This window comes from Loxodonta africana, chromosome 11, assembly GCF_030014295.1.
Source record: "Loxodonta africana isolate mLoxAfr1 chromosome 11, mLoxAfr1.hap2, whole genome shotgun sequence".
Lineage (NCBI taxonomy): Eukaryota > Metazoa > Chordata > Mammalia > Proboscidea > Elephantidae > Loxodonta > Loxodonta africana.
The window spans coordinates 100,584,757-100,600,674 of NC_087352.1; the positions used below are offsets into that span (position 1 = coordinate 100,584,757).

General features: G+C 46.0%; 1 protein-coding gene across 3 annotated transcripts in view; it reads left to right on the plus strand.

The window, feature by feature from the left end:
• The window catches only part of PTPRM (protein tyrosine phosphatase receptor type M), a 943,724-nt gene that overhangs the window by 921,313 nt on the left and 6,493 nt on the right, over positions 1–15,918 (plus strand). For all 3 annotated transcript variants that reach the window (XM_064294704.1, XM_064294702.1, XM_064294703.1), the window contains one exon: positions 1,410–1,545. In XM_064294704.1, coding sequence (XP_064150774.1) covers positions 1,410–1,545 — 136 coding nt within the window. The remainder of the gene's footprint in view (positions 1–1,409; positions 1,546–15,918) is intronic.

Below are 15,918 nucleotides of genomic sequence, written 5' to 3' on the forward strand. Positions count from 1 at the left end.
CTCTGTTTGCTTCTGTCTTATATCTCAAAGAGACTGACTAAGATGCAACCTAACCCTGTAGATTAAGTCCTTCCTCCTTAACATAATTGCCTCTAATCCCTCCTCGTTAACGTCATAGAGGTTAGGATTTACAACACATAGGATAATCACATCAGACCACAAAACAGAGGGCAACCACATAATACTGGGAATCATGGCCTACCCAAGTTGACACATATTTTGGGGGAACACAATAGGATCCATGATAGCGTGTGACCAAGGTTAATGTCACAAGTAATAAGAGATCAACATCATGAGCCCCTTGATATGATGCCCTCTGAAGACCTTGCGGGATCACTTCTGTGATATTGTGGCCAAAAATGCATAACCTGATTCCAATCATGAGAAAGAACAGACAAACTCAAATCAGACATTCTACAAAATATCTCTCTCAGCACCCTTTGAAAGTGTCAAGGTCAAGAAAGACAAGGAATGACTGAGGAAGTACAACAGATTGGAGGAAACTAAGGAGACGTGACAACTAAATACACTGTGGGATCCTGGATTTGACACAGGGCCAGAAAAAGGACATCAGTGGAAAAACTGGTAAAATTTGACTAATATCTTTAGTTAGCTGTATAGCAAAAAACCCCAAAACTCGTTGCCACTGAGCCAGTTCTGACTCATAGCAACCCCGTAGGACAGAGTAGAACTGCCCTATAGGGTTTCCAAGGATCGGCTGACAAATTTGAACTGCGAACCTTTTGGTTAACGGCCAATCTCTTGACCACTGTGCCACCAGGGCTCCTGGTAGTAGTACTAATGTTAATTTCATGCCTTCAAAAGTGTAGTATTGTTATGTAAGTTGTTAACATCAGAGGAAGTCCAGTAACCAGTGGAACTAAGTACTATTTCTTCCAACTTTTCTGTAAGCCTAAAATTAGTTCAAAATAAAAAGTTTATTTAAAAAAAAAGAACCCTTACATTTTAGGGATAGGTAATTAAATACTAACAGATTTCTTTAAAGGCCAGCCACATCTTTGAACATAACTCCCCATCATCAGTTTTTCTGGCAAATACTAGATGAGGTGTATAAAAAAAAAAAAATTTCACTGAAAATGCTCTGCTGTGGGCCCTTCCTGTAGACACAGATGAGGTGCAGTCTCCAGGTAGCGTCTTCTGGGGTCAACACAGAGCTGGGGTGGAGGACATGCTAGGTTCTCCTCTGGTTATGGGTGAACCATGGGCCAAATGCTGTGGTGAATTTACTCCTTTTGCTTTAATTAGAATTGCCTGGGTGAGAGTCGCCACTCTCAGAGGTCCACATCATTAGGGTCTCACTCAAGTTTAGGTGGCACGTTTCCTTGGCTTGTGTAAGATTGTAATGTGAGGGCAAAAGTCATCAAACCATTTTCTTTCTTTTATGACAGAAACGGAGGAGGTCGCAGCGGGACATTCTGTGCCATCAGCATCGTCTGTGAGATGCTGCGGCACCAGAGGGCAGTCGATGTCTTCCACGCGGTGAAAACGCTGAGGAACAACAAGCCCAACATGGTGGATCTTCTGGTAGGAGCATGCCCTTCTGCTAACTAGAGCATTTTCCTGTGAGGCTGGGGCTGACACACCAGCACTTAGATCTGCAGGGAAACTTATCCACAAAGGAAGAGAGTCCGTCTCAAAAGCATAATATAATCACTTCACTTGTAAGGGCTTTCTTCTGCTCCTTCTGTCTTTGCTTTTTCACAAGGAGACTTTGTCTCAACTTGTTTGAAATGTGGAAATAGTTGAAACTCACAAGTGCACATCCTTATTAATTTCTGCTCCTGGCAGTGCCTTCCACGTGGCTAAGCACTTAGTCTTCCCGGAGAAGAAATAATCATAGCAAATGAAATGCCAAATTTCCAAATTATATATTTTATAAATAGCCTAATCACCTAATATTTATCAAAGCTCTGAATTTGAGTTTGACATCCAGAATATTGCATTTAATTATGGTGGCCGTATCTGAGAGCAGGACTAAAAAAGTTGAGAAACAAAGGACGATGTGCAATTATTTTCTTAGAGTATTTCATGAAATCTCTTTTTGTGTGGAGCTGCTGAAATGCCAACCACTGTGACTCAGGAATAGTAGAATAGCTTAAAGGAGGAAGCTTTTAGATTAGGCTTTTGTACTTCTCTGTTAGGGAAGGAAGTATCTGAAGAAAACCGCAGGACTAATCCCAAGGCTGGAGGAATGGCCCAGGGCGGGGGAATGTGAGGAAGAGATAACCCCTTGCTGACAGCCTTTGTATTCTACTGGCTGCAAAATTGTAGTCCTGTGGTTAAATTCTTTAAAATAAATTTTTAAAAAATTAAAAGGACTAAACAGAGAGTTGAGATTCAAGCTAAGCCTGAGGAAGTAGTCATGGTCCCCATCCAAAATTTGAGAAGCCGTTGAAACAGTGCCACAGGCTGGGTAATGATGGTGACCCCCTTGATGACTAGCCCCTGGGACATAGCCAAGTCCTAGTCCACACAAGCCAGACTGTGTCGGCATCTGCTTTTCCCCACACGTGTGTCTTATGCTTGATGAGCTTGTCTGTTTCCAAGAAGCATAGTGTCAGCAGGGAGTTTGGCAGAGGAAAGCCTGTTTGGCCAGGTGCACACTCTCAAAACCACTAGCAGTTACTGCTTTGGCTTCTGGGGCCAAAAGGAAAGTGCTCCCCAACTCCTGTCTGCTAGGCCCCTTCTGGAGCAAAAATCCACAAAAGCCCAAATTCTAGTGTGGGCTCTGCTGTTAGTGCTAGTGCTAGTTAGTGCTAGTTCAGTGACCTTGGAACGTGGGCAATTTCAGTGTCCTAGGACAAGCCACTTAACTTCCTTAGACCTCAGTTTTGTAAAACAGAGACAGTGTTAGCTTATTATGGGGCTACAATGTAAAAGTGTTTGGAAACTGCGCATGAGAACTGTGATTGTTGGAAGTGTGGGTGTCTCCGGGGCAGGATATTTCAGGGGCCGTCTGAGCCAGCATGAAGTGATAGAGTCGGAAGATAGCGAGGAGCAGGAGGAGGATGATAGGAGCTGGCATTTGCGTGGTGCTTACGAGGTACCAGGCACTGTTCTGAGTGCCTTTCAGAAACACTAACAGATTAAATGTGGAGGCGCTGAGAGGCTACCTGGTTTCCTGAGTGTGCAGGTTCACTGCAGCTAGTCCCTCCTTGAGGGCAGGGCACGCCTCCCTCCCTGGTACCCAAGTGCATTTTAGAGCCTCACCACCCCTGAACTGTCAGTCATCCGGGCTTGGCGGGGCGGGGGAGGCTGTTGAGGAAGGGGAATTCATACAGTCAGCCAGTACAGATCACAATGCTGGCAGGAGGTGGAAACAAATGTATCAACTGAAGGATTCTGCCTGTGATGTCACTTGGTACTTAACCCACCAATTGAGAGACAGATGTGAGGCTTCCAAACTTTGGTTGGTACTTGGGAAACGCTGACCTTGATAAGAAATGTCATTTCTCTCTCACTACCACTGACTTAAACAGATAACTAGACATAGGCCCTCCAGGCCTTTCCTCTAGGGCCCTGGCTGTGGCTTTTGCCCTCATGGATTGTCATAGGCAGATGCAACATGAATTTTTCCAATCAGTGGTACAGATACAGGACAGTGGCAATTCTTCATTAAATGAACGGGGGGGGACCTGGGCTGGAGTAGACGGGTGGCTCTAGACCTCACCCATGATGCTGTAAGAATCTGGGTGTTTCCATAGTTAACATGTAATTATAATGGAGATAGCAGGATCCCTGGGTGCCCAAACCCCTGAGGGTCAGCACAAGTTTTAGAATAAGGTCAGTGGCTAAGGAAGATAGGAAATTTTTGCAATTTCCTAAGAAAATTATTGGAAAAATTTGTCACAGTAACTGTTAGCAGGACGATAGATAATATCTGGTGCCTGTAGAAAAAGATCACAGTGCTCTCTGCAGTGGGTTTGAGCATCCTCAAGTGAACAAGGATACTTGTCTTTGTTTTTGTCTGTAAGTACAATTTTATTTAGTTTGGTACTCACGCATGTGTATGTTGGCTGACAGAATTAATTAACTTAGGTCAAGGTGATAAAATCAGGTACGATGTTACTGGGTGTAAAAGGCTGTCTGAGACCTGCATTTTTCCTAAGCACAATTTTTAGTACCAGCCACTGAAAGAACAGTGCGCTGTGTCTTCCTGTCGCATCTGCACAGAAGGATGGCCCAGCATGTGCCCACCAGCCCTGGCAAGTGCTCCTGTGCCGGCCACCTGAGAACGCCATGTCTGTCTTCGTCTCTCTCTGCATCTCTGATATCCTAAATTGCTCCTGACTTTGAAAATTCATCAATTCAGGTTGAAGCATGGCATTCTCAAGGGGGATCCAGAAGGCTCTGAAAATTTATTTCTCTAAATTTTTAGTTTGGAGAAAAATCAGTAAAATTCTTTATAACACAAGGCTAGATTTTTTTTTTAATCCAGTGGATGCAGCTGGCTTTCTCCTGATGCCCTTTTTCAGCCCAGCTTCTGGTTATCTATCTCTTCAACCAGCGTCAAGACTGGACCCCAAAAGAACATAGCATAGTACCAACTGCCTATGCTTTCCGCGGTAGTCATGTGGCACGCAGTGGGAAGACAGGATCCTTCGAAACCAGTCTTCCTTCTCACGTTTGTCTTCTGCACTAGGCTTTTGACATGTCCAGAGCTGTTTTAACAGAGAAACAGACTTGGAGGGAGAGATCTTGCCTAAGAAGTGTTACCTGTCCTGGGCAGGCTGGGTGGAGCCCTGACGTGGTATCTATCCAGGAATGGGCTAAATGGGTGGCATTTGCCCACAGGCCCCCTGCAAACCTGCAGAGCTGCCTTCTAAGGCAAGTACACACTTAAAACAGTCATTTGTTTTTGAGCTGCATGTCAGCTGGCACCTCTTGACTCTTGAAATCCAAATGAGACTGGTCTAGTTCCCTGTATAGAAGTCCAAAGCCCTTCTTGGGGTTTCTGTAAATTGCCTGGGAGCTTATAATCTCATGGACCTCTTTGGCTCCTGATTCTGTTCTATGGAAACCCAGACGTGACATTCACGCTTCCTCTACCAGTCAGCAACAGCAGCGGTGCTCGCCCAGAACATGCCTTTCCGTGGCGCACAGACTGCAGATTTGGGTGGACTGGAAGGAGAACATCAGTAGTCATCACTCTTAGCGTCCTTTAGACCCCCGCCACAGGGCACCCCCCTACTCCTGCCCTTTTCCATTTGGCTGCTTCTCCCTCCTCCTTGTCCTTCTCAGGAGCAAAACAAGTTCTACAAAGCACGCACGCCCTTCGAAGTGTCATCTTCTGCCAAAGGCCACGGACCGTGGCGTTTTCCCACACAAAGGCAGTTTCCCCTCAGCTGCTAAGTTAATAAAATTTTACCTGCTGACATGTCACAGGTATGAGCAACCAGTGAGTCTGATGGTCTTACCTTCATTCCATTCCATCCCAGCACCCATGTTGTTCTCACTTCTCTGCTAGGTATGGGAGTAAATACAGAGAAGTGGAAGCAGGGTCCCTCTCTCAGAGAGCTTTTAACTAGTTGGGGAGGCAAAACAGAAATCCTTCCTGAACCTCAGTTTTCTTATCTGCAGAGTGGAGTTAAGAATGCTAATCACGAGCCAGACACAAAGAGCTTCTATCGCATGATTCCATTTCCACGAAATGTCCAAACCCACTGCCATCAAGTACAGGCAATCCACAGAGACAGAAAGTAGATTAGTGGTTGCTAGTGGCTGGGGATGGGCGGCTGGGGAGTGACTGCCAGTGGGTACGGGGTTCTTCTGGGGGTGATGAATATATTCTAAATTTAGATCTTATACAACTCCGCGAGTAAACTAAAGACCACTGAATTGCAGGCTTTTAAAGGGTGAATTTAGTGGTATGTGAATTACATCTCAATAAAGCTATTACTTAAAAATAGTAACATATCTTTAAAAAAAAATAAGTATGATCATAGATTCCTCTAGAGCTTTTCTTTTTAGAGTGGCCCCATCAGTGACCTTGTTACTCCATCTTCACAAAAGGCAAAGAAAGTGCTACTATTACATCCCCCTACTACAGACAAGGAACTCGTCTTGGGAGCTTGTTGTGTTTCTGCCATCCCACAGAAATCCACCCAAGCTGTCTTACCAATTTAAAGGCCAGGGTTTGTCTCCCACGGTTTGTCTCCCAGGGTTTGTCATGGAGAGAAAGGGCAAGGGAAACAATCAGCGCTTTACAGAAATCCGGTATTAGCCAAATATAATCAGGTAGTCCCTGACTTACGAGGTATTCAGGTTACAACAAACTGCACTTAGGACCATCTTTTTCTCTTTTTTACATCTTACCGTTAATAATATATACTATATATAGCATTGCAGCACAGAATTTGCTGATGCAGTCATTCTGAAATGTCCCTCTCAGGTGTTCATGTTATGATTTACTGTTAAAAACACTGCCGTATAGCAGGCTGTGGCCTGGTCAACAATGAAGTTGGTGTTGGTGTCGGGAGTCATGAGGGATAGAAAGTCGGGCAATGTCCAGCTCTAATGATATGTGACAGTTGAACTGTGCACAGCTCGCAGCCATTACGACTCTGACTTCGCTCTTACAACACTGACACTGATGTCGTTGCACACCATACCTGTAGCATGGTCTTGTTCAGCGTTTCATACCATGAGAAGCCTCAGTTGTTAATTTGAAGCCAAGTTGTTCAAGTTTCTCACATTGTGACACCTGCACGGCTTATACCCCAACAATCTGTCTAGCAAAAGAAGTCACACCATGCCACTGAAGGTTCTTATCCAAAAAAGAAGGCGAGGAAGGCTCTAGACATGGATATAAAGATGATGGTCACTGAGGCCTGTGGTAATGGAAAGCAAGTAGGCAAAATGCATGTATGTATGTATTAAAATATATCTATACGTTTGTATACATTTATAAGTAGTGTTTCCAACCCCCAAGGGCAAATAAAGACCAGGTTTATAAAGTGCAGTACAATGGATCGCTGTGGTGTGGCCTTTCTTGCCATGGTCTTATAACTCCCACCCAAACAATTGAATGAGACTGTGGCCCACCAAGGGGATTGGCTAGTTTTGCCATCCTGCTAGGCTTAAAAGGAGCTATTTCCAGAGCAAGAAGAGAATTTCACTATCACCAAGGAAAAAGAGCCAGGAGCATACAGCATCCTTTGGACCCAGGATCCCTGGAACCAGGAGACTGAGCGTGAGAGAGCGGTAACACTGAAGATGGCGTACAGCAGTGGCAGAGAAATGGCGGCAGAACCAGGAGACCAGCAGGAGATGGCACAGGGGGCTTCCCAGCCCACAGTGCAAGAAAGCTGAATGCCTTTAGGCAGGAGGCTTGCTGGTGGAGTAGGGTGCCTCTGGGCACCTGGTGGAGCTAGGTTTGCTGAACCACAGAGCTAGAGCCGAGCACATTCGGGCCAAGGCTTATTGGTGGAGTGGGATGCCTCAATTCACTTATGGGCAGATCTAGAAGAACTTTGTAACACTTGCCTCAGCAGGGCAGAGGCCAAGGGTCAGAGAGAGGCCTGCCTGTGGCACAGCTGGGAAGAAGTTGTCCTGAAGGACCAACTGTATCCTGAGTGTTCCTGAACCTGAATTGTAACCTGTTCCTTCCCTATAAACCTCATGATTATGAGTATTATCTGTGAATTCTGTTTGGTCATTGCAGTGAATTATCAAACCCAGCAGAGAAGTGGAGAGTACTGTGGGAGGGATGGTTGGTGTCAGAAATTGGTAAAGATGGCGGAGAGAGGAGACATGTATGACCGCTGCCACATAGGAATCAGCCTTGGGCTGTTGATCTTGATTCTTCTTCTTCCTTGTGCAGTTAGAGGAGGTCAGACATTGCTGCCACACAATTTTTACATAAAGATAATAAAAGGCAATAATAATGAAAACTTAAAAAAAAAAAAGTATTAGGCTTACATCAGAACCAACTTACAAGCGAGTGGTTGGAAGGGAACCCCATTGTAGGTCAGCAACTGCCTGTAATCACAAAATGCATGGGAGTCCAAAAGGGAAGGGATCACTATTAAAGCTGTGATCACAAATCCTTGTGGGTTGATGTGTTATTGGCTAACAGTAAGGGCAGGGAGTCACCAGGAAGGAGTCAGGGTAGAGGGGTAATGAAGGAGCGTGTCCTCTTGTGCCGGGAAGAAGAGGGAACAGTGTGTGGAAATAGGGTGGGAATGGGATCCAACAAGTATGTGTACAAGCCTAATGTCTGCAAGTATTTAATGTGCAGTAAGCGGCTTTCATTATAACACCCCTCCTTAGCACCAGACATGCCTCATAAGGTGAAGAAAATAAAATATGCTCCTCATTGGTTCTCAAACCTGGCTGTATGCTGAGATCACCTAGGAGCTTGAAAAAAAAAAATCCTGGTACCTGAGCCCCACCCCACAGGTTCTGACTGAATTAATCCGAGCCATGACTTAGGCACCAGAATGTTTAAAGTGTCGCACCAAGGTTAAGAAACTTAGTTCGAATCTGGAATGGCTCTCCAGCCAGGCTGCATATTAGAATTGCCTGGGGATCTTTAAGAAATACCCATGCCTAGGCCGTGCCCCAGACCAGTTAAGCAGGAGACCTAGGGGTGGTACCCAAGCCAGGTGATGCTGACATGAGCCAGGGCCGAGAAACCCACCCAGCGTGACTGGGCCGCAGGCTGCTCTGTTGGTGTCAGAGCCTGCCTGCCTCGCTCACCAGCTTCACAACTCCCCCCCGACCCCCGTCCAGCAATACTGCACGGCTTGAGGTTCTCCCCTTCTGTAACTTAGCACTGGCCACTTTCTGCCTCACTTTCCTCTTGAGTACACACACACACACACACAAAAAAAATACATTGCAATGTATACACCTACAAAATGGGCTGGCAATTTTATCTATGTTGTAGCCAAAATTAATCTACTCACATGTATAAACCAGCTCCTCTAGAGCTTTAGCTGTAAAATTGTGTGAAATGTACAGGCAGTCTGGTGTGTGTGTGTGTGTGTGTGTGTGTGTGTGTGTAGGGGGAGGGGGTGTGGGATCAGGTAGGGAGACAGGCAAGCTCATGGCCCTGACTATGCCCCTGACCAGCTGTGTGACCTGTCTCTGGTGACTCTGGGTGGGCATCCCACTTCCCTTCAGCCCAGCCATACTGCCCGTGGAGGCCGGTAGCCCTGGAGCCACCCCCTGGGACCCACGCTCAGCACCCTGACTGCTGTCAGCCTTCCTGCCCCCTTGAGGAAGGGTTTGCAGTAACTCTTTGTTAAAGCCGGCCCCTACCCTGCAGCTGGACCATGAGCCCGGCCCCCCACGTGCCCTCAGCACTCAAAGGGCACCTGCCTTCCAGGAGAACGACTGGGCTTTTCCTCTCTGTGGCAGACTCAGATCCACCCTGAGCTGACCCTTCCCGGGAGGAGAAGAGGTTCTGCCCCTCTGACCAAGAGAAGGCTACAGCTGAGGGGCTTTGGACAGGAATTGGCATGGATTTTGCAGGGGGCTTTGAATGAAGAAGGTTCTGCATACATTTTTAAAGATAAAGATGAAAGTAATGAGCCATTACATCCATTATCAGAGAAATATAGCCATCTCATTGAGTGTGATGCTGATTTAGTGGTCTCCTTGGCCACATAGAAGCTGTTCAACTGGGGTGACCTGCCTGGGTACATTGAGCCAAATGATCCTACCACGATTATTAGCACTCGGGGACCGCTTCACCCCCATTTCACCCTCTCAGGGCCAGCGCTGAGAAGGGATTTTTCTGACTGAAGGATCTGTCAGGACAGAATCAGTCAAAGCGCTGAACCTTGTCTTGCTCCCAAGCAGCAGGTGCAGCGGGAGGGGGGCTTTGCCCAGGTAGGCTGTGTGGACTCTTTGAATGTTGCATGAGACTCAGGCCATGCAGGGCATTTGAAGTGCCTGGCGCCAGCAGGCCCAGTTCTGCAGATGTGGCATGTGTGCAGACAGAGTGGGAACTCAGGACCTTCTAAGTGAGGTCTGCCAGCCCTCTGCCTACTTCTGCTCTGGCCTCCTGCCTCCTCACTGAGCCAGCGGAGAGTTTTTGAAGTGCAATTTCACCTTTAGATTCCCTTTGAGATTCCTTTCTCTCACTTAACCCCAAAAAAACCAAACCCACTGCCATCGAGTCGATTCCAACACATAGCGACCCTATAGGGCAGAGTAGAACTGCTACATAGAGTTTCCAAGGAGCACCTGGTGGATTCAAACTGCCAACCTCTCGGTTAGCAGGGTTTCTTTCTCTCAGTGGGGACAAAAAGAGTGGTTGCAGTGGGGATCTTGAGAGTAACCAGACCCCTGGGCCTTGCACAAGGATGTGGTTGGAACCATGCTGAGTCCCAGCCCTGAGATCCTGCTTACGCCATTTCTTTCACCCTTTGTACCTGGAGCCAGCTCATGTCACCCACATTGGGAGTGCTTGGTGCCCACGTTCTTTTTTTTTTTTTCCGTAAAGCACAGGAATGCTCATGTGGCTTAATTGTACTCTTCAAAGGCAGGTGAATTCCGAGAGGACACTGTGCAGAAGATAGGCCTGTACTTGGTGGTCAAGTGTAGTCCGTTCGCAGTATAGGAAGATTTCAGGCATTTAGCCAGCCGCCTGGAGGAGGGGCTGCTACAATTTCTGGCCTTCCTCCTCCTTCTCCATCTTTTCTGATTCAGAAACTGGTTATCACAGAATCTATGGGGATTGGCGCCTGCTTAGGAGAGACAGGACAGGAGAGGGAGAAGTCATTATGGAAATTACAGTCTCACCAGGGACAGGGCCTGCCAGGACTTCAGGCAGCGCTTCTGCACCACCGAAGCTGGAAAGCACATTTCCCCACCCAATGCATTTCAGTGTGTTAATGGGATGGTTCTTCGTAGTCACTGGAATTAATGTCACAATTGTTGTTGCTGTTAGGTTCCGACTCATAGCCACCCTGTGCACAGCAGAACGGGACACTGTCCGGTCCCGCACCATCCTCACTGTCGTTGTTATGTTTAAGCCCATTGTTGTAGTCACTGTCTCAGTCCATCTCATTGAGGGTCTTCCTCTTTTTTGCTGACCCTCTACTTTACCAAGCATTATGTCCTTCTCCAGGGATTGATCCCTCCTGGCAACATGTCCAAGGTGTGTGAGACGCAGTCTTGCCATCCTTGCTTCCAAGGAGCTTTCTGGTTGTCACAATTAGGTTTGTGCAATATCATTTTTACACATTGTGGAATTGAATCTCTTAGGATTTCCTGAAAAGAACTAACTGTCCCTACATTTCCCAAAAACAAGAGAAATGGTTGGAGCATTCCACAGATAGCACACCAGCACAGATCTGCCAGTGTGGCCTTTTAGAATTAGAAATTCAAGCACTTGATTTCTTTTTAAATATTCTTAGAACAAAAGTGTCCAGTCTCGAAATAATAAATACTAGTAACGAGTTGCTGCCAATAGAACTGTGCTCCATAGGGTTTTCAGTGGCTAATTTTTCTCCTGTAAATCGCCAGGCCTTTCTTCCAAGACACCTTGAGGTAGACTCAGACCTCCAACCTTTCCCTTAGCAGCTGAGAGCATTAACCATTTGCACCACTCAGGGACTCCCAAAATAATAACTACCAGAATGGAAATCAGACTATAACTCTACCTAGGACGAGTAATAGTTTTTCCAGTGCAAGAGTTTGGGAAAAAAAAAAAAAAAAGACTACTACACTTACTGGCACTCCCTCGTGGGTATGGAGAGAGCGATCTGGTTGATAGAAATACCAGGCTGGCAGAACACTCATTGTTTACAAGATTAGACATTATAGTGAACGCCTTTGCATCTTTGCATATATCATCAGACTTGCTTTAAAGGAAAACCAAGTCTTAAAATCATAGAATTATAGGTTAACAAGCTGGAAGGAAACTCTGTGTATGACCCAACCCCCCTGTTTTATAATCGGAGGGACTGATTGGCCAGTATCACAAGGCTAATTAACAGGACCGTGGTAACAGTGGGGCCAGCTCAGATTCATAAATCCTTGGAAAGCAAATGCAGTTAAGGACAACTGGATTCGTGTTTAACATTAAAGCTTCCCAGGTTTCAGTTCGGCCTGGCCCTTGGCTGATAGAAGGGTAAGGATTCCTAGCATGGCATGAGCAGTCTGCTGGAGATTGTGTTTATTCGGTTTTTGTGCATATTTTTTATTGTGGTGAAAATATACACAACAAAACATATGCCAATTGAACAATTTCTACATGTATGACTCACTGACACTGATTGCATTCTTCAAGTTATACAACCATTATCGCTCTCCTTGTCTGAATCATTCCACCACCATTAATACAAACATAATGCCCCCTAAGCAAAAACTCCCACTTTCCCCCTCCCTTCCTCCCCTGCTTATTGTCGTTAGGTACCATCAAGTCGATTCTGGCTCATAGCAACTCTCTGTACAACAGAACAAAACACTGCCCGATCTTGCACCGTCCTCACAATCGCTGCTATGTGTAACTCATTGTTGCAGCCACTGTGTCAATCCATCTCGTTGAGGGTCTTCTTTTTCGCTGACATTACTAAGCATGATGTCCTTCTCCAGGGACTGGTCCCTCCTTATAACATGTCCAAAGTATGTGAGACAAAATCTTGCCAAGAGATCTTCTGTAGCAGTAACCACTAATAATCTTTCTTTTCTATGTATTTGCTTATTTCATATAAGTGAGATCATATAGTATTTGTCCTTTTGCAAAAGACTCATTTCACTTAGCATAATTCTTTCCTTAGCATAAAGGTTCATCCATCTTTGGCACACATCAGGACTTTATTTCTCTTTATGGCTGGGTAATAGTCATTTGTGTGTTGTGATGGTTAAGGTTGTGTGTCAACTTGGCTGGGCTATGATTCTCAGTCCTTTGGTAGATATGATGTAGCTTGGCAATTATGTAATGATGTAATCATCTCCATAATGAGATCTGATATGAAGTAATTACCTCCATGATGAGATCTGCTATGAGCAGCCAATCAGTTAAAAGGGAATTTCCTTGGGGATGTGGCCTGCATCCAATATATGTGGACGTTCTGGCAAAGCTCACTGATTTTTGCTCTGCTCTGAATCCTGCATTTGGCCTGTTGTCATCTGACCTCCAGTTCTTGGGACTTGAGCCAACAGCCTGGGATCTTACCTGCCAATCTTGGATTCATCAGCCCCTGCAGCTACATGAGTCAGGATAAGCCTCCAGCCTCCCCCCTGACCCATGGACTTGGGACTTGCCAGCTTCTCCAACCACGTGAACCATTTCCTTGACATAAATTTCTCCCCACTACGTAGCCAAAAATTTATACTATTAATCATTCTCCCAGCCCTTCCGAAAGGGATCTGTGGCCTTTTATGAGAGTGACTGTTCATTGAGGACAAGGAAATAATCAGACTTTTGGAGAATTACTGGATACTGGTTCTGAACTGACACTAATTCCAGGAGACCCAAAACATCACTGTGGCCTACCAGTTAGAGCGGGAGCATATGTAGGTCAGGTTATTAATGGAGTCTTAGCTCATGTCCATCTTCCATGGGTCCAGTGGGTTCCTGAACCCATCCTGTAGTGATCTCCACAGTTGCAGAATGCATAATTGGAATAGACATACTCAGAAACTGCCAGAACCTACACATTGGATTTCTGACATGTGGAGTAAGGGCTACTATGGTAGTACAGGCTAAGTGGAAGCCATTAGAACTGCCCTTACCTAGGAAGATAGTAAACCAAAAGCAATACTGCATTCCTAGAGGGATTGCAGAGATTACTGACACCATCAGGGACTTAAAGGATGGTGATTCCCACCACATCCCCATTCAACTTGCCTATTCGGCCTATGCAAAAAACAAATGGATCTTGGAGAATGCCAACTGATTATCAAAAACTTGACTGGGTGGTGACTCCAATTGCAGCTGCTGTTCCAAATGTGGTTTCATTGCTTGAGCAAATTAATCCATCTACTGGTCCTGGTGTGCAGCTATTGATCTGGCTAATGCCTTTTTCTCCACACCTGTTTTAAAAGACCACCAGCACCAGTTTGCCTTAGACTGGCAAGGCCAGCAATACACGTTCACTGTCCTACCTCAGGGATATATCAACTTTCCATCCTATGTCATAGTTTAGTCCACGGGGACCTTGATCACCTTTCCCTTCCACAAGACGTCACACAGGTCCATTACGTTGATGACATTATGCTGATTGGACCTGGTAAGGAAGAAGCGTCAGTGACTCTGGACTTTTTGGTAAAACATTTGCGTGCTAGAGGGTAGGAAATCAATCCCACAAAAATTCAGGCACCTTCCACATCAGTAAAATTTCTAGGGGTCCAGTGGTCTAGGGCGCGTTGAGATATTCTTTCTAACATGAAGGATAAGTTATTGCACCTGGCCCCTCCCACAACTGAAAAGGAGGCACAATGCCTTGTGGTGGTCTTTGGATTCTGGAGGCAACATATCCTTCAGCTGGGTGCGCTACTGTGGCCTATTTATCAAGTGACTAGAAAAGCTGCTGGTTTTGAGCGGGGCCCAAACAAGAGAAGGCCCTACAACAGGTTTAGGCTGCTGTGCAAGCTGCTCTGCCACTTAGACCATATGATCCAATGGTGCTTGAAGTGTCAGTGACAGATAGAGATTCTGCTTGGTGTCTTTGGCAGGTCTCTATTGGTGAATCACAGTGCAAATCCTTAGGCTTTTGGAGCAAAGCCTGCCATTCTCTGCAGATAAGCACTCCCCTGTGAGAAACAGCTTTTGGCTTGTTACTGGGCCTTACTAGAGACTGAACACTTAACCATGGACTACCAAGCCACCATGCAACCTGAGCTGCCCATCAGGAACTAGGTGTTGCCCATCAGGAACTAACTGTCTCAGTTATCTAGTGCTAGTGTAACGGAAATACCAAAATAGGATGGCTTTAACAAAGAGAAATTTATTCACTCACAGTTTAGGAGGCTAGAAGTCCAAATTCAGGCCCACTGAAATGGCAACTCTGCTCCCTCGAATTTGGGCAGCCCTGTTCTCCTAGTCCATCTGAGTGGCATTTCCACCCTTTAGGACCCTAAAGGTTGTGGTTCTGCCCTTTGAGAATGAGGGAGCTCTGCTTCCTCTGTTCCTTGCCTCTTAAGCTTTCTGTTTCCATGGCCTCTCAGTCCCTGAGGCCTCGCAGCCCACCTCTACCATGCTCAACCAATGTTTCAAAGCTCTGTAGCTCCACCAATAAGTGCCTGGATGCACCCCACTGTGCCAGTAAACTTCCACCAGAAGGCACTCAGCTCTCTTGCTCCAAGGGTTGGCAAGCCTAGCTCCACCAATAAGTGCTCAGAGGCACCCCACTCCACCAGGAATCTTCCTATCAAAAACACCCAGCTCTCGCTCCATGGGTCAGCTCCAGCACTGTCTCATGCTGGTCAACCAGTTCCGCTGCTGCTGTTGCTATGCTGCTGCCATTTCTCCTTCTGCTCTTTGCGCTGTCTCCAATATAACAGCTCTCCTTGCTTCCTTCTGAGTCCTCACCAGAATTGTCTTTGATGTCTATAATTCTACCAACGGTCTCTTCAAGGCAATCTAGGCTTTTACTAATAGGCACCTTAAAGCTCATCCAGCCTCTACCTATGCAGTTTGAAAACTGCTTCCACATTTTAGGTATCTGATAGAGCAATACTGCACTCCTGGTCCTGAATTCTGTTTTAGTTATCTAGTGCTGCTATTAACAGAAATATCACAAATAATGGCTTTAACAAAAGAGAAATTTATTCTGTCACAGTCTAGGTGGCTAGAAGTCTGAAAGCAGGTGCCAGCTCCAGAGGAAGGCTTTCTCTCTCTGTTGGCTCTAGGGGAAGGTCTTTATCATCAATCTTCCCCAGTCAAGAGCTTCTCAGCACGGGGAACTTGGGTCCAAAGGATGTGCTACTCTCCTGGCT